This window comes from Cervus elaphus, chromosome 15, assembly GCF_910594005.1.
Source record: "Cervus elaphus chromosome 15, mCerEla1.1, whole genome shotgun sequence".
NCBI classification, from domain to species: Eukaryota; Metazoa; Chordata; class Mammalia; order Artiodactyla; family Cervidae; genus Cervus; species Cervus elaphus.
The window spans coordinates 93,094,536-93,109,926 of record NC_057829.1 but is presented as its reverse complement, the minus strand read 5'-3'; the positions used below and the strand labels follow the sequence as shown (position 1 = coordinate 93,109,926).

Genomic DNA, 15,391 nt, shown 5'->3' with positions numbered 1-15,391 from the left:
CTACTTTGTTTAGCACTTTTATTTAACATAATCATCATCACTGTTGGGTCTTTATAACTTGATAAAATACATGAAACGTCTGTTTCCAGACACTGACCAGCAGATGGCCCAAGGCGGCACTTCCTGCAGGAAGAGACCATCAGACGTGAACCCCACACACAGCCTCTGCCTGGGGTTGGGGGACAGGGAGGTGGAGGAGCCCAGACAGAAGAGATCAAAGCGGGGGACTGCTGGGGCAGCTGACCCCACAGGATGCGGGGCAAGTGGAGGTTCTTGGGGAGAGAAGGCACGATGCATGCCTGGCAGAAGCAAGTGAACGAGATGAGGGAGTCCATGTGACTCCCGGGAGTCGGGGAGCGCCCACTGAACCTCTCCTGTTCAGGAAGAACAGCCCTTGGGGGCAGGGCTGTCAGGGCTCTGTGAGACCTACCCTGAGAAGCCTCACCCAGATCTCAGTCGGACAAGGATGAGCCACAAGGAAACTCACTGGCTGCCGGCTGCCAGAGTGAAATCCAGTGTCCCTTTAAAGGAGGCTGTCTCAGCCATGCTCTGAACAATACAGCCCCCATCCCCAGTGCCCAGCATAGCAGCAAAGGTTGCTAGACACATGGGAAAATGAGAAAACGTGTGGCCCAGGAGAAAAAGCAGTCAGCAGACTCAGACGTGACACAGGTGTTGGAGTTAGCAGACGCACTTAAAACAGTGATTATAAATACAAGGAAGAAAGGACTTTGATAGACAAATTAGTGTATAGGTGAGGAATTTCAACCAAGAAATGGGAACTATAATAAAGAACTAGGGAAAATTCTGGAAGTGACAAGTATGATCTCTGACGTGGACACCTCATTGGGAGGGCCTGAACACCGGGCAGCAGACTGTGGAAACCGAAGCACAGGAGGCATGGCCTGGAAAACAGGAGCAGCGCCTTCAGGGGAGGGGCTGCGGCCGCGCAAGTGCAGGTGGGCTTTGGAGGTCAGCGGCCAGAAAGCAAGGTGGAAGTTGTCTCGAATTAAAGATATCAACACAGAGGTCCAGGATTTTCAGTGAACCCCAAGCAGGATAAACATATAAAGGATACCGCGCCTATATTTATTGTAGTCAAATCGCTGGACTACACACCCAAAGGTGACAGGAAAACCCTGAAAGGAAGGTGGAAGGGAAATAGACACGTCACACTCAGGGGTGAGACCCACGTTCTCATTGGGAGCAATGTAGCCCATTTTAACTGGTGGGAAAGAAAAAGCCTGGTTGATCTAGAACTCTATGTACACCAAAAATAGTCTTCAGTAAATGAAGGCAAAATAAAGACATTTTAGACTGATTAAAACTAAGGGAATCCATCCCCAGGAGAGCCAGCGCGGAACAGTGTGCTCAGGAGGTTCTCCTGCCTGAAGGAGGGTGGTCCCTGGTGGGGACTCCGCTCGGGAAGCAGTGACAAACGCCGAAGTGGTGGACGTGCGGCTGCGCGTGCCGTTCTTCCCCCTTCAGTTCCTGAAAAGACTCGGCCGCGAGCCGTGATAAGTTGCTTCAGTCGCGTCTGACTGTGTGCGACCCCGTGGACTGTGGCCCACCAGGCTCCCCTGTCCATGGGATTCTGCAGGCAGGAAGACTGGACTGGGTTGCCATTCCCTCCTCCAGGGGATCTTCCTGACCCAGCGATCAACCCCGCATCTCTTATATCTCCTGCATCTCTTTACCACTAGCACCACCTGGGAAGCCCTTAAAAGGCACATGCTGTTTTAAAACAAATACATGCTGTGCTGTGAGATTGTCAACAAATGTGGAAGTAAAGTCTGTGATGGTGACCACACAGAGGGTGGGCTTGAGAGGCGCGTGTGGTGGTGTCCTGCGTCCGTGCAGTGACATGATGTCAGTTAACCAGACTGTGATTAGTGAAGGGTGTACACTGTGATCACTCCAGCAGGTACTCCAAACACAGTAAAACAAACGCTTATGATGGAAAACCCAACAGAGAAGATAAAGTTGGATACTAAAAAAATATTCAATTAATCCAAAAGGGGGTGGAAAGAAACAGAACATATGAGACAAAAGGCAAACAGCAAAGTGGAAGATCGAACCTGACCGCACCAAAAACGGTGTTAAACGTGAACAGACCAACACTCCAGGTACAATGCAGAGGTTATCCCACTGGATACAAAAAGCAAGACCCAGCTGAGGTCATTTTCAAGAGAGACTCTCCAGATACAAAGACACAGAGGACCAGTTTAAGGGGGCAGAGGATGGACTCTGCCAACCTTGGGTGTAAGAGCACTGGTGGGGCTGTAGGAAGTGCGATCAGAGAAAAGGTTCAATCAGCAAGAAAATGTAAAATCTCAAGTGTGCACATACTTAACGGCAGAGCTTCAAAATTCAAAAATCAAAGAATTAGACACAGTCACAATTACAGCTGTAGATTTCAACACTCCTCTCTAGCGCCGGACAGAACAAAAGAACACTCAGCAGATCATCCAACTGTCCTTGACCGACTCTCCAAGACCCTGTCCTGGTCTTCATGTCTCCAGGACGCCAAGGCCCACTCGGGCGGGCTCTCCCCCACCTCCTGGGGGATGGAGCCAGCTTGCCATTCATCCCGAGAGTGGACTTGACCGGGCCCTGCAGACCCTGATCCCTGCAGGCCGAGGAGCAGCCTCCTTCTCCCCTGGACTCCTGATGGACAGGGTGGCCGAGCAGCTGGCGGCTCCTGCAGTGTCCCGGGGTGTCCCGGGCCATGGGGAGGTGGGTCTCCCCAGGAACCAGTGCTTTTCTCCTGGAGAGAGTCTGGTGCCCTGGGCCAAGCTGCAGGAATGCAGGTCATGTGAGTGCACGAGCCGCCACTCGGCTGAGAGGAGAGAGCTCATGGCCCCTGGATGTTGCAGAGTCCGAACTGTAGGCTCTCAGTTCTCAGCGCAGAGCCAAGGCCGCTGAAGAAGTCATGCTCTGCGGCACTGGGGACCGGGCCCCCTTGCTCCCGCAGGGCCGGACCTCGCCTGGGGTGGGGCCTCCTTCCATTCGCATTGCCACGCAAGACACCCTACAAAGTAGGCATTCAAACATCAGTTTATGATTCTGTCTCATGGTTCTGCGGGTTGGCTGGACTCAGCGGTTAGTTCTGGTTCGGGGATGTTCACAGGCTTACTCTGGATGCCCCCAGCACCCTCCCCCACCAGGCGGCTCCTGGGGCCCTCCCCTTCGCAGCACCTTCCTCCCCGCGGGGCCTCCTGTGAGCCGAGGCGCCTGTCTGTCCCCAGGGTGGAGGTTCAGCTGCTGGCGGAGATGCTGAGCTTGGTGGCCTGCACCCAGGGTAGGAGCATCATGGAGAACCTCAAGGGGCGGAAGCAGCTGCGCCTGGCGGCCGCCAAGGCCTTCATCGAGAGCGCCAGGTGCGCCTTGGCTCTCGAGGGCCACTCACCGTGGGTGGAGATGTGGGGACCACGGTGCATGGTGCTTCGTGGGGACTGCCCTGAGGCCCACCCCTCCCCGGGGGCCCTGTGGCCAGGGTCATCTCCCGCCCCGTGCAGTGACCCCCAGTCCACCCCCAGGGTCCCGGGCAGCATGAGCGGCTGAACCGGGATGGGCCCAAGAAACCGGGAGAGGAGGGTGGTGCGTGGTCACAGCATGACTGCCAGGGAGGAGCCCGTCCAGGCCCTGCAGGGCCGACCTGGGCCCCCACCCCCAGCGCCACCCTAGGCCAGGCCTTCCCCGCAGGTTTGCAGGCATCGCAGGGAGCAGCGCCCTGGTGATGCTGGCCGCCCGGCACTTCTGGAACACCTGGCTCCCGCTGCTGTCCTCCCCCGGCAGCCGGAAGAAGTGCAAGAGCGCCACCCAGAGGATCATCGGCATCATCAACAAGACGGACGCCAAGAAGCAGGTGCTGGGCCGGCTCTCGTCCTGCCTCCTCCCGGGGAAAGGCGGGCGCCGCGGAGCCGTGAGGGCGGGAACGCGATGGCCGCCTGGGGGCGGGGCGTGGCATCGCTGAGGCCCAGCAGGCAGGTGGGCGGCTCCACGGCCTCCGCCCCCTCACCGAGAGCTCCAGTGCGACAGAGGAGCGGAGGCAGGCTGGGAGCACAGACCACCCAGGGCCCAGGGAGGCCCCCGAGGCGGGGAGGCGTCTGGGGACCTCGGGGCGCAGCCTCCCAGCTGCCTGGTGCTCATGTGGGAGGGTGGTCGTGGCCCCGGGAAGGGCCCTTGACCTGAGGCCTCAGTGACCCTCAAGGAGCAGCGCGCTGGCTGCGACTGTCTCATAGCTTTATTGTGTGGAGGGCTTCCCCCCACTCCTGGTTTTCTGGGAGATGGTGATGAAGTGTTTTTGGATTTTGCCAAGCGCCTTTTCTCCATCAGTTGAGATTACGGTTGGTTTTCTCCCTTTTTCCTTGTATTAGCATGATGCATTCTTTATGTGGAACTAGCCTGTGTCCCTGGGGTAGAGCTCACTTGGTCATGGTGAATAATTTTACCATATTGTTGGATTCAATTTGCAATTCGGCAGCGTATTTTGTTGAGAATTCCTGACTCTATATTCATAAAGGATATTCATCTATCATTTTCTTTTCTTGTGATGTCTTTATCTGGACCCCCTGTCAAAGTAATGCTGGTCTTATAGAATGAGTTAAGAGCTATTCCTTCCTCTTCAGTTTTTTGAAGAATTGAGAAGGATCAGTGTGATTCTTTTTTAAAATGTTTGGTAGAATTCACCTTTGAAGCCATCTTGTCGAAGAATTTTCTTTATTGGGAGGTTTCTGATTACTGATTCAGACTTTACTGTTAGAAGTTTGTTGAAATTTTTTATTTCTTCTTGAGTCAGCTTAGGCGATTTGAGTGTTTGGAGGGATTTCTCCATTTCTTTTATGTTAGCTAGTTTGTTGGAATCATTGATTGATAGTCTGTTGATATGGCAGCTCTTTTTATCACTGTGGGGTTGATACTGTTATTTCCACTTTCATTTCTGATTTTAGTTATTTGTGTCTTCTTTCTTTCTCTGTCAGTCTAGCTAAAGGTTTGTCCATTTTGTTGATCCTGCATTTTTTCCTGTTATTTTCTCTGCTCTATATTTAATAACTGCCCCCCAACTTTGGATTTAGCTCTTTTTTTTTTTCACATTCTTTAAGGTGTAAAGTTAGATTGTTGGTTTGAGGTCTGTCTTCTTTCTCAGTGCTGGTGTTTGCAGCAATGATCTTCCCCTGAGCCCTGCTTTTGTCGTGTCCCGTAAGTTTTCCTAACGTGCCCTTGACCCTGTTGATTCAAAGCTATAAAGCTGCCTCAGATGCCTGGTGGCATTAAAAGCCGTAAGGTGTGTTGAGGCGCTGGTCTGTACGTATGTGTGTGTGCCTGTGTGTGCATTGGTTCTAAGGCAGTGAACCTCGAACTGCAGAAAATGTGATTCCACTTCTTGGGACTTAGTATTTCAGAAATTTAGCTGTGATTTCCATAATTCGATATGGAGCCAAATGAAAAACAAACTGATGAAATAATAAGTTGCAGCTTTGACGTCTGTGTTGTTAATCTGTTTTTACTTCAGGAGAAAGGGGGAACACTGCTCCTGCACCAGTGGCCCACGGCCGACTTCCAAAGTGGAGGGATGACGGAAGGGAATTTCCTCCCAGGTTTGTAGGCTGGGAAGTGCCCACGCTTTTAGATGCTTTTAGAGTCTCTGTAGAGCTGGCAAAGTCACGGCCATGAGCACAGGTAGTGCCAGTCCAGCGCTGAACGCAGGGTGGGCACGGGGCGGGCCCTTTGCGAACAACCAGGGACCCCCGCTGTGCTCACGCAGAAACCAGCCTGGATGCCGCTACCCTGGGTCTCCCGGGGAAACCACCCCGGATGCCGCTACCCTGGGTCTCCCGGGGAAACCACCCCAGATGCCGCTACCTGGGGTCTCCCAGGCAGCGCTGCGCTCTGCTCTCCGGGTTATTCTGGCAGGCACCTCCCACTTCCATAGCCACAGAAACGTGGAGATACATTTCTGAGGGAAAAAGTGATCTTAAAGCAGTAAATGCTTTATAATTCATTTCTAAGACAAGACGACTGTCTGCTAAAAAGTAGAGTGGCCCATCCTTGCTCGTGTAGGGGCTGAGGTGTACACTGGGAAGGCTGAACATGTGGGTTCGAGCAGCAGCCCTCCCTCAGGCGCTGCAGGGTCTGTGAGAGAGAAACCCTGGTTTAAAACAGTGAACGGGAATGTGACTGTGTGTAGTTATTAAGCTGAGCGCTGGACCCGGCAGCTCAGACTGCGCTGGTGGGGCCGGGGGAGACGCGGACGGCGGCCCAGCCTTAGGACCTGCGAGGAGCCGGCCGCGGGGAACCTGCGCCGCCCCGCACACCCGCGCCCCGGCAACACTTTGCTCCACGTGCTGAAGTGTACATCAGATGGCTACAGTGTTAGCGGCTGTAAAAATTCAAATTATAGGGAAAATGAGAAACTAGAATTGAGCAGAGCAGTGTTTTGAGGAAAGATTACTTCCTAAAGTTTAGAGTGGTCAAAAAGGCATACTTACAGATACATGAAAATTTAAATGATGAGAGAATAGTGAGAAATGCAGGAAATTAAAAAGTGAACACTGGAAAGGTATTTGCATCCAGTTTGGCAGCTAAATGGTACATTTCTGTGATGCCTGAGTAGTTGCACTAGTCAGCTTAGGCAATGCCGAGCTCATAACAAATAGCCTTGACTGTGAGGAGCCTTCTCGGCCCAGGCATGTGGTTCCACGTTGGGCTGGCTGAGGTGTGGGGAGAACCCTCACGGTTCCTGAGTGTCAGACATTGACCAGCTTATCTGGTCATGGGCCTAAATCCACCTGCTCCTGTGAATTCCGTCCCAGCACTGACGGGAGGGGGGCGGGGGAAGGGGAGCACAGGAGCCCTCGGGGCCTGGGGGGTGGGAGTTGCTGCTGTCCTCTTACCCGGCAGGCGGATGACATGCTGGCAGGATCCTGGGCATGTCCTCCCCTTTGCTATAGTGATTCGAACACAGGAAAGAGAGCTACATGGTCACTGATGTAAAACAGGACAGCCTGAGCATCTGGGACCAGCTGTGGGGACTCTGCTTCAGTGGACAGTGGGGCTGAGGCCACTTTATTGCTTTATTGACTACACCAAAGCCTTTGACTGTGTGGATCACAACAAACTGTGGATGATTCTTAAAGAGATGTGAATACCAGGCCACCTGACCTGCCTCCTGAGAGATCTGTGTGCAGGTCAAGAAGCATAAATTAGAACCGGACATGGAATAACAGACTGGTACAAAATTAGGAAAGGAGTACATCAAGGTTGTATATTGTCACCCTGCTTTTAACTTATATGCAGAGTACATCATGAGAAACGCTGGGCTGGATGAAGCACAAGCTGGAATCAAGATTGCCGGGAGAAATATCTATAACCTCAGATATGCAGATGACACCACCCTCATGGCAGAAAACAAAGAACTAAAAAGCCTCTTGATGAAAGTGAAAGAGGAGAGTGAAAAAGTTGATTTAAAAGCTCAACATTCAGAAAACTAAGATCATGGCATCCGGTCCCATCACTTCATGGCAAATAGATGGAGAAACAGTGGAAACAGTGACAGACTTCATTTTTTTGGGCTCCGAAATCACTAAAGATGGTGACTGCAGTCGTGAAATTAAAAGATGCTTGCTCTTTGGAAGAAAAGCTATGACCAACCTAGACAGCATATTAAAAAGCAGAGACATTACTTTGCTGACAAAGGTTTGTATAGTCAAAGCTATGGTTTTTCCAGTGGTCATGTGTGGATGTGAGAGTTGGACTGTGAAGACAGCTGAGCACCGAAGAATTGGTGCTTTTGAACTGTGGTGTTGGAGAAGACTCTTGAGAGTCCCTTGGACTGCAAGGAGATGGAATCAGTCCATCCTGAAGGAGATAAGTCCTGGGTGTTCATTGGAAGGACTGATGCTGAAGCTGAAACTCCAATACTTTGGCCACCTCATGAGAAGAGTTGACTCATGTGAAAAGACCCTGATGCTGGGAGGGATTGGGGGCAGGAGGAGAAGGGGACGACAGAGGATGAGATGGCTGGATGGCATCACTGACTCGATGGGCATGAGTTTGAGTAAACTCTGGGAGTTGGTGATGGACAGGGAGGCCTGGCGTGCTGCGGTTCATGGGGTCGCAGAGTCGGACACGACTGAGCAACTGAACTGAGTTGACTGACTGACTGAACCGACTGACTGACTGACTGACGGGCTGAGACCCAGGCGCACCGTGCTGCGTGGAGTGAGCGGTGCCCAGGATCTGGGTTCCGGCCTCCACCCCAGGCCTGCAGGGCCGAGGAAGCCTGGGGAGGCAGGGCGCAGCAGGGCACCTGGCGGAGGAGAGGCGGTGGGGGAGGGGGCAGGGGGCGCCGTGAGGACCCCTGAGCCATCACCCCCAAAAGGACTGAGGCATTCCCCCGAGGCTGACCCCGCGGGGCAGCCCTGCGCGTGTATGAGGCTCTGAGGCAGGTGGCCTTGGCGGCTGTGTCCCCAGTGCTTCCTGGGGCTCCTGGTCCTGCAGACTCCTGGGTGGGGGCCACCTCAAGCTGCTGGAACCCCAGTCCCAGGACCCTCACCCGGTGCCCTGGTGTTCCCAGGCCCCCCTGAGCCCCCTCTCCCACCGCAGGGGCCGAGGACGACCTAACGCTGCGGGCCGCGCTCTACGGGCTGCTCTTCCACAGCCATGCCGACCAGGAAGACTGGGAGGGCGGCCTCAAGGTGCTGGATGAGGCCATGCAGGTGCTGCCGCGGACGGCGCACCGCCTGTGAGTGCCCAGCCCCCAGGGAGACCCCCGCGCAGCACCCCCTGCAGCCCTCCCCAGGGTGCCCCCCAACCCCCCAGGGATACCCCCCACAGCCCCCAGGGTGCCCCCTCTGCAGCCCCCCAGGGATCCCCCCAGCCCCCCCAGGGTGCCTCCCCCCAGCCCCCAGGGATCCCCCCCCCCACAGCCCCCAGGGTGCCCCCTCTGCAGCCCCCCAGGGATCCCCCCAGCCCCCCAGGGTGCCTCCCCCCAGCCCCCAGGGATCCCCCCCTTGCAGTCCCCAGGGAGACCCCCTCACAGCCCTCCCCAGGGTGCCCCCCCCCAGCCCCCCAGGGTGCCTCCCCCCAGCCCCCCAGGGTGCCCCCCTGCAGCCCCCCAGGGAGCCCCCCACAGCCCCCAGGGTGCCCCCTCTGCAGCCCCCCAGGGAGCCCCCCACAGCTCCCAGGGTGCCCCCTCTGCAGCCCCCCAGGGAGCCCCCCACAGCCCCCAGGGTGCCCCCTCTGCAGCCCCTCAGGGAGCCCCCCACCCTGCAGCAGTCCCCAGGGTGCCTCCCCTGTAGCCCCCATTGCAGCCCTCCCCAGGGATCCCCCCAGCCCCCCAGGGTGCCTCCCCCCAGCCCCCCAGGGTGCCCTCCTGCAGCCCCCAGGGTGCTCCCTCTGCAGCCCCCCAGGGAGCCCCCCACCCTGCAGCAGTCCCCAGGGTGCCTCCCCTGTAGCCCCCATTGCAGCCCTCCCCAGGGATCCCCCCAGCCCCCCAGGGTGCCTCCCCCAAGCCCCCCAGGGTGCCCTCCTGCAGCCCCCAGGGTGCTCCCTCTGCAGCCCCCCAGGGAGCCCCCCACCCTGCAGCAGTCCCCAGGGTGCCTCCCCTGTAGCCCCCATTGCAGCCCTCCCCAGGGTGCCCCCCACAGCCCCCAGGGTGCCTCCCCCCACCCACAGCCCTCACTCTCCCCTTTCCTCTGGTGATTTTATTTCCCTCCTAAGAACTCAGCACAAGAAGAGAAGGGATTTAACACCCAACAAACACAAATGACAAATTAACAAGACACAACACGCCATCTCCAATATAGTCAACTTTTGTTTTGTTTTCTCTTTGTGAGTGGGAACATGGACAAGTACGTCCGTTTGGGTGCATTCTGTATGCTTGTGGCTTTTACTGTTCAGTTCAGGCATTAATTTCTCTCTGACGTCTCTTCAGCCTGATCTTCAAACACATGGTCATCGTGAAGGCCAAGCTCGGCCAGAGCTTCCTGATGGAGATCCAGAAGTTCCGGGACCAGAGCGAGGGGTACCTGGCCCGCATGTGGCAGCGCCTGGCCATCAACTCCAAGAGCGTGCACGGCGAGCTGACCTGCTACCACAACGCCATCCAGGCCCTGCAGGTTGGCGGGGTGCAGCGGGGGGCCCGCGCTGGGGTGGGGAGGCGCCCGGTGCCTCGGGAGGAGAGGGGGCAGGGGGCAGAGCCGGCCTGAGACGCTGTCCGCCTGCCCAAGGGACGTGGTCCCTGCAAGGCTGCAGGGGGTGGGGGGCGGCCAGCGGGTCAGAGAGGACACAGGACTCTGCACGGTTTGGGGTCCTTGGGGACAGCCCGCACCCCCCAGAAGTCAAGACACAGGTTCCTCTCGATGCACTTGGAGATCTGGGGAAGGGCAGGCACCTTGATCTGAGCACTCTTGGGTTGGGGTGTCCCTCGGGAAACGGTCCAAGCACAGGCTCCTGTGGTCAAGTAGAGGCCTGGCTCCCCAACAAGTGGCCATGGGCACCCCTGCACCTCACTCCTGAGGCCAGGCCAGGGGTCTTGAGGCCAGGTTGGGGGGTGCCGCTGGCCGAGCTTTTGGTAAATACACAGGGCTGTGCAGCCTCCGTCACAGTCCGTTTCAGAACACTTCGGCACCCCCAACCCCAGGTCGGTTGGCTGCCTGTCCCTCCCTGCCTCCCTGCCAGCCCCAGGGAGCTGGGGTCACGAGGATGGGAGCAGGCAGGCAGGTCCTCTCGATCCTCTGGATACGGCCACCCTCCCGGGGCCTTGTCTTTGAGAAATGTCAGATCCTTTACAGATTTTTTAATTTGGTTGTCTGTCCACTTATTCAGTTCAGTTCAGTTCAGTTGCTCAGTAGTGTCCAACTCTTTGCCACCCCATGAACCGCAGCACGCCAGGCCTCCCTGTCCATCACCAACTCCCGGAGTTTACCCAAACTCATGTCCATTGAGTTGGTGATGCCATCCAACCATCTCATCCTCTGTCGTCCCCTTCTCCTCCTGCCTTCAATCTTTCCCAACATCAGGGTCTTTTCAAATGAGTCAGCTCTTCACATCAGGTGGCCAAAACATTGGAGTTTCAGCTTCAACTTCAGTCGTTCCAATGAACACCCAGTACTGATTTCCTTTAGGATGGACTGGTTGGATCTCCTTGCAATCCAAGGGACTCTCAAGAGTCTTCTCCAACACCACAGTTCAAAAGCATCAATTCTTCAGGGCTCAACTTTCTTTATAGTCCAACTCTCACATCCATACATGACTACTGGAAGAACATAGACCTTTGTTGGCAAAGTAATGTCTCTGCTTTTTAATATGCTGTCTAGGTTGGACATAACTTTCCTTCCAAGGAGTAAACGTCTTTTAATTTCATGGCTGCAATCACCATCTGCAGTGATTTTGGAGCCCCCCAAAATAAAGTCTTTCACTGTTTCCACTGTTTCCCCATCTATTTGCCACAAAGTGATGGGACCAGATGCCATGACCTTAGTTTTCTGAATGCTGAGTTTAAGCCAACTTTCTCACTCTCCTCTTTCACTTTCATCAAGAGGCTCTGTAGTTCTTCTTTGTTTTCTGCCATAAGGGTGGTGTCATCTGCATATCTGAGGTTATAGATACTTCTCCCGGCAATCTCGATTCCAGCTTGTGCTTCATCTAGCCCAGCGTTTACTTATTATTGGGTTGTAGATATTTTTTGTGTGTTTTGGATGCAAGCCCCTCGTCAGATACATGATTTGTAAGTATTTTTTGTCATTCCGTAGGTTGTCTTTTCAGCTACTTTCTCATTTTCTTAATGATGTCATTTGTAGCACAAAAGTTTATAATATTGATGAAGTCCAGTTAGTCTATTTTTCATGCTGCTGGAGCTTGTGCCTTTAGCTTTGTATCTGAGAAACCAGAGTTCAGCGCCATGAAGATGTCTGCATTTCCTTCCAAGGGTGTCGTGGTTGTCAGGGTTGTCAGGTTTAAGTCCTTGCTGCGTCTGGAGTCCGGCCTTGTGTCTGGTGTGACGTGACGGCCTGCTGTCTTCCTGGGTCTGTGGCTCCCAGTCTGCCCAGCCCCACTGTTGAAACGATGACCGTGCTCTCTTCCATGCCACTTGTCCCCGTCACCTGCCTTGCACAGCTCCTGTCAAAGCTACCAGTGGCCACGGCCATTCTGCGGCCCCATCTGAGCCCTTCTCTGCACTGAGGCTCACCTGTCACCTGGCTTCCAGGCCCCCCACCTCCAGGCGTCTGCCCACATGCTAATGAAGGGGAGGACCTGCTCAGGGCGTGGCGTCCAGCCCCCCCACCGCCCCGGGCAGCTCTCCCCCCTGCCCTGTGGTGGTGTCAGGCCGTGTCTTAGGCTGGTCCATCCTGCCCTTGCGTCCCCCCACCCGGCCGCCTGCCCTGCCCTCAGACTCCTGCCCCTCCGGCTGTTTGTCGTCCTGGGCGCAGGGCGTGGGGCCCAGTCTGAGGCCCAGCAGGTGGGGGGTGGGTGGGCTCCTCGGGGCGGGACGGGGGTGGGGGGCAGCGCCTGCCATCCTGTGGCGGTGAGTGATCACCAGTGTCGGGTCTGTGTGGCCAGGCCTTGGGCACAGCACCTCCCCTGCCCTCCACGCCCCGCGGGCCACGTGCTGGAGGAGCCCCAGGGCTGAGGTCAGAGCGCCTGCAGGGAGCCCCTGAGGCCGCCGTTGCCCCAGGGGCGGGCGGGCCGTGGGGCATCCGCGGGGGCTTGGCGGGCTGGCCGTGGGGCATCCGTGGGGCGCGGAGGCCGGGACACTCGCCAGGCTTCGGCCCTGCTGCCCGTCGCCCGTGGCGGTCTGGCCGAGCCTGGTGGGCGCCCTCTGCCCTCGCGGCAGAGGAACACGACGCCGCGGTGTGCCCTGCGGCGTCCGCGTGGCTGCCACGTGTTCCAGCCTTTTGTGTTGCATCCCGAAGAAGCCGGAGAGCGAGTGGCAGAAGGTGGACTCCATCATGGAGTTCAGCGAGTGGCTGTACCACAAGCAGTTCCCTCTGGAGGACGTGGCCTTCCACCTCAAGTGGGCAATCGACATCCTGCTGCGGATGCAGCCCGTGCGGCGCGACCGCGAGCCAGCCGGCGTGGGGGCCGCGGACGCGGGGGACGCAGGTGAGGGGCGCCTCTGGCTGGGGGCGGGCCACCCGCCGCTGGGGGCTCCGCGGTCACCCCGTTCCCCTGCGGGGCACGCTCCCTGTGGGCTTGGCGAGGTTAGGTGCCCGTGCAGCCAACAGGCCCGCCCAGCACCCCGAGGGAGGCGGCGGCTGACGCGGTGAGCTGAGCTCGCTTAGGGGAGGCTGGGGCGGGGTGGGGCGTGGCCGCTCAGCAGCTGCTCTGGGTGCCCCCAGGGGGCAGCAGCTTGTCCGCTTGGTGTCCAGGCCCTTCTGGATGTGTCCACACACCCAGCTCAGACCAGCTAGGGGTAACCATGGTGGGCGGGGGGCTCCAAGTAGACCCCAGAGCTCAGACCCCTACCCCAGCCTGGGATGTGGCCAGTGTCCCTGCAGGCGGGCCAGGGGAGCCCTGGGAGGCCTGTCCCTGAGGCCGACCTTGAGCCCTGGGAGGGGGGCGCTGTCCCCTCGGGAAGAGAACCAGCCCCAGGCTGGGGACCGGCGGGCCCTGGGCCGGTCAGCGGGGACACCAGCAGGGCCCTGTCTTCCAGATGAGCAGGCGTCCAGTCTGGGGGCCCTGGAGGGCCCGGGGGGCACGGGGCCCCCCTCCCTGCAGGAGCTGCAGAGCGTGCGGCAGCTGGAGACGCTGGCCCGTGCCTACACCCTGCTGGCCCTGGTGGTGACCCCGTGCTACGCTGGCCACCAGGACTACTGCCTCATGGCCTACGCCTTCCTGCACCGCATCTGGCAGGTGAGGCTGCCTGCCATGCTGCCGCGGGTCCCGGCCTCTCCTGGGACCACGTCCGCCCCTCCTCCCCAGCGCCTCCCACCCCTGGCTCTGGAGACTCAAGGGGGCTTCCTCCTTTGCAAGACTCAGGCCAGTGCCTTTGCGTAACCACCTTCAAAGCCTCTCTTCCCACCACACTGCCTCTGGGCTTCCAGAGCCTTCTGTGCGCCCCTTCACATAGCTGCCTTCCTACCACCTGTCTAGAGGGCCCCCAGGGCAGCGCCTGGTGGCCTCGTCTTCTCAGGAACCTCCCTGGGCTGTGCTCCCCAGCAGGACAGCGTTGGCAGGACAGGCCTCTCTTCTTGGGGCAAGTTCGCCCCCCTCCCCCACCCAGCAGGGCCATCGGCATTTGGCAGCAGGAAGGACAAGGAAGGCCATCCTTGTCTGCAAGACTCCCCAGGCCCCCCTACCCCACCATGCAGTTGCAGTTCTTTTAGGAGAACCATTAAAAGTCACTTGAGTGTGTTCTCCATTGAAGACATTAATTCATTTTACGGAACTGACAAACCCTTCTTAAAGGTCAGCCATGCATCTCTCCAGAGTCCTGGAGGAAGTGCCCTGAGTGCTCACAGCCTGGCCACTCCCAGCCTTAGGGTCCTCAACCGGCCCTCAGATCTGCATGGGGGGAGGGAAACCCACTTCTGTCATTGTTGTTCAGTCATGTCAGACTCTTGGCTACCCCATAGCCTGTCCTTCACCATCTCCTAGAGCTTGCTCAAACTCAGTCCATCGAGTCGATGATGCCATCTAACTATCTCATCCTGTCATCCCCTTCTCCTGCCTTCAGTCATTCCCAGCTTCAGAGTCTTTTCCAAGGAGTCAGTTCTTTGCATCAGGTGGCCAAAGTGTTGAAGCTTCAGCTTCACCATCAGTCCTTCCAATGAACACCCAGGACTGATCTTTAGGATGGACTGATTGAATCTCCTTGTTGTCCAAGGGACTCTCAAGAGTCTTCTCAAACACCACAGCTCAAAAGCATCAATTCTTCGGTGCTCAGCTTTCTTTTTGGTCCAACTCTCACATCCATACATGACTACTGGAAAAATCATAGTTTTGAGTAGACGGATCTTTGTCAGCAAAGTAATGTCTCTGCTTTGTAATATGCTGTCTATGTTGGTCATAGCTTTTCTTCCAAGGAGCAAGCGGCTTTTAATTTCACTGCTGCAGTGAGACATTAACATTGCAAATTTGGATTTCTTTTCACAGGTTTCTTTCTCAACAGCGGGAAAATCCACTTCAGAAAGTAGAATTTCAGCAACAGCAAGCTCACACTTGTTGTTGCCTAAAAAAGAGAAAGAGAAAAGCAGAGACAGAGACAAGGACAAGATCAGAGACAAGGAGAAGGACAAGGACAAGGGGAGGGACCCGAAGCAGGTGACCGTACCCTCTGGTAGACAGGCTGCACCCCAGCCGCCCCTGAAGATCCTTGTGCCAGAGGCTGGGCTGCGAAGGGCGAGGAGCGTCCTGGCTCCTCTGCCCGCTTTCCTCCCCTGGGATG

The 15,391-nt window shown here is 56.8% G+C and overlaps 1 protein-coding gene across 12 annotated transcripts in view; it reads left to right on the top strand.

The window, feature by feature from the left end:
* Positions 1-15,391, top strand: part of CFAP46 (cilia and flagella associated protein 46) — a 96,873-nt gene that overhangs the window by 42,729 nt on the left and 38,753 nt on the right. For 11 of the 12 annotated variants that reach the window (XR_006345404.1, XR_006345406.1, XR_006345405.1 and 8 more), the window contains 8 exons: positions 3,249-3,380; positions 3,706-3,868; positions 5,516-5,600; positions 8,608-8,746; positions 9,938-10,121; positions 12,918-13,107; positions 13,658-13,857; positions 15,100-15,267. Coding sequence is in view for 9 of the 12 variants with exons in the window: in XM_043926148.1 (XP_043782083.1) it covers positions 3,249-3,380; positions 3,706-3,868; positions 5,516-5,600; positions 8,608-8,746; positions 9,938-10,121; positions 12,918-13,107; positions 13,658-13,857; positions 15,100-15,267 (1,261 nt within the window). In the remaining 3 variants the exon portion in view is untranslated. The remainder of the gene's footprint in view (positions 1-3,248; positions 3,381-3,705; positions 3,869-5,515; positions 5,601-8,607; positions 8,747-9,937; positions 10,122-12,917; positions 13,108-13,657; positions 13,858-15,099; positions 15,268-15,391) is intronic. The other variant, XM_043926147.1, reaches the window with a different exon arrangement.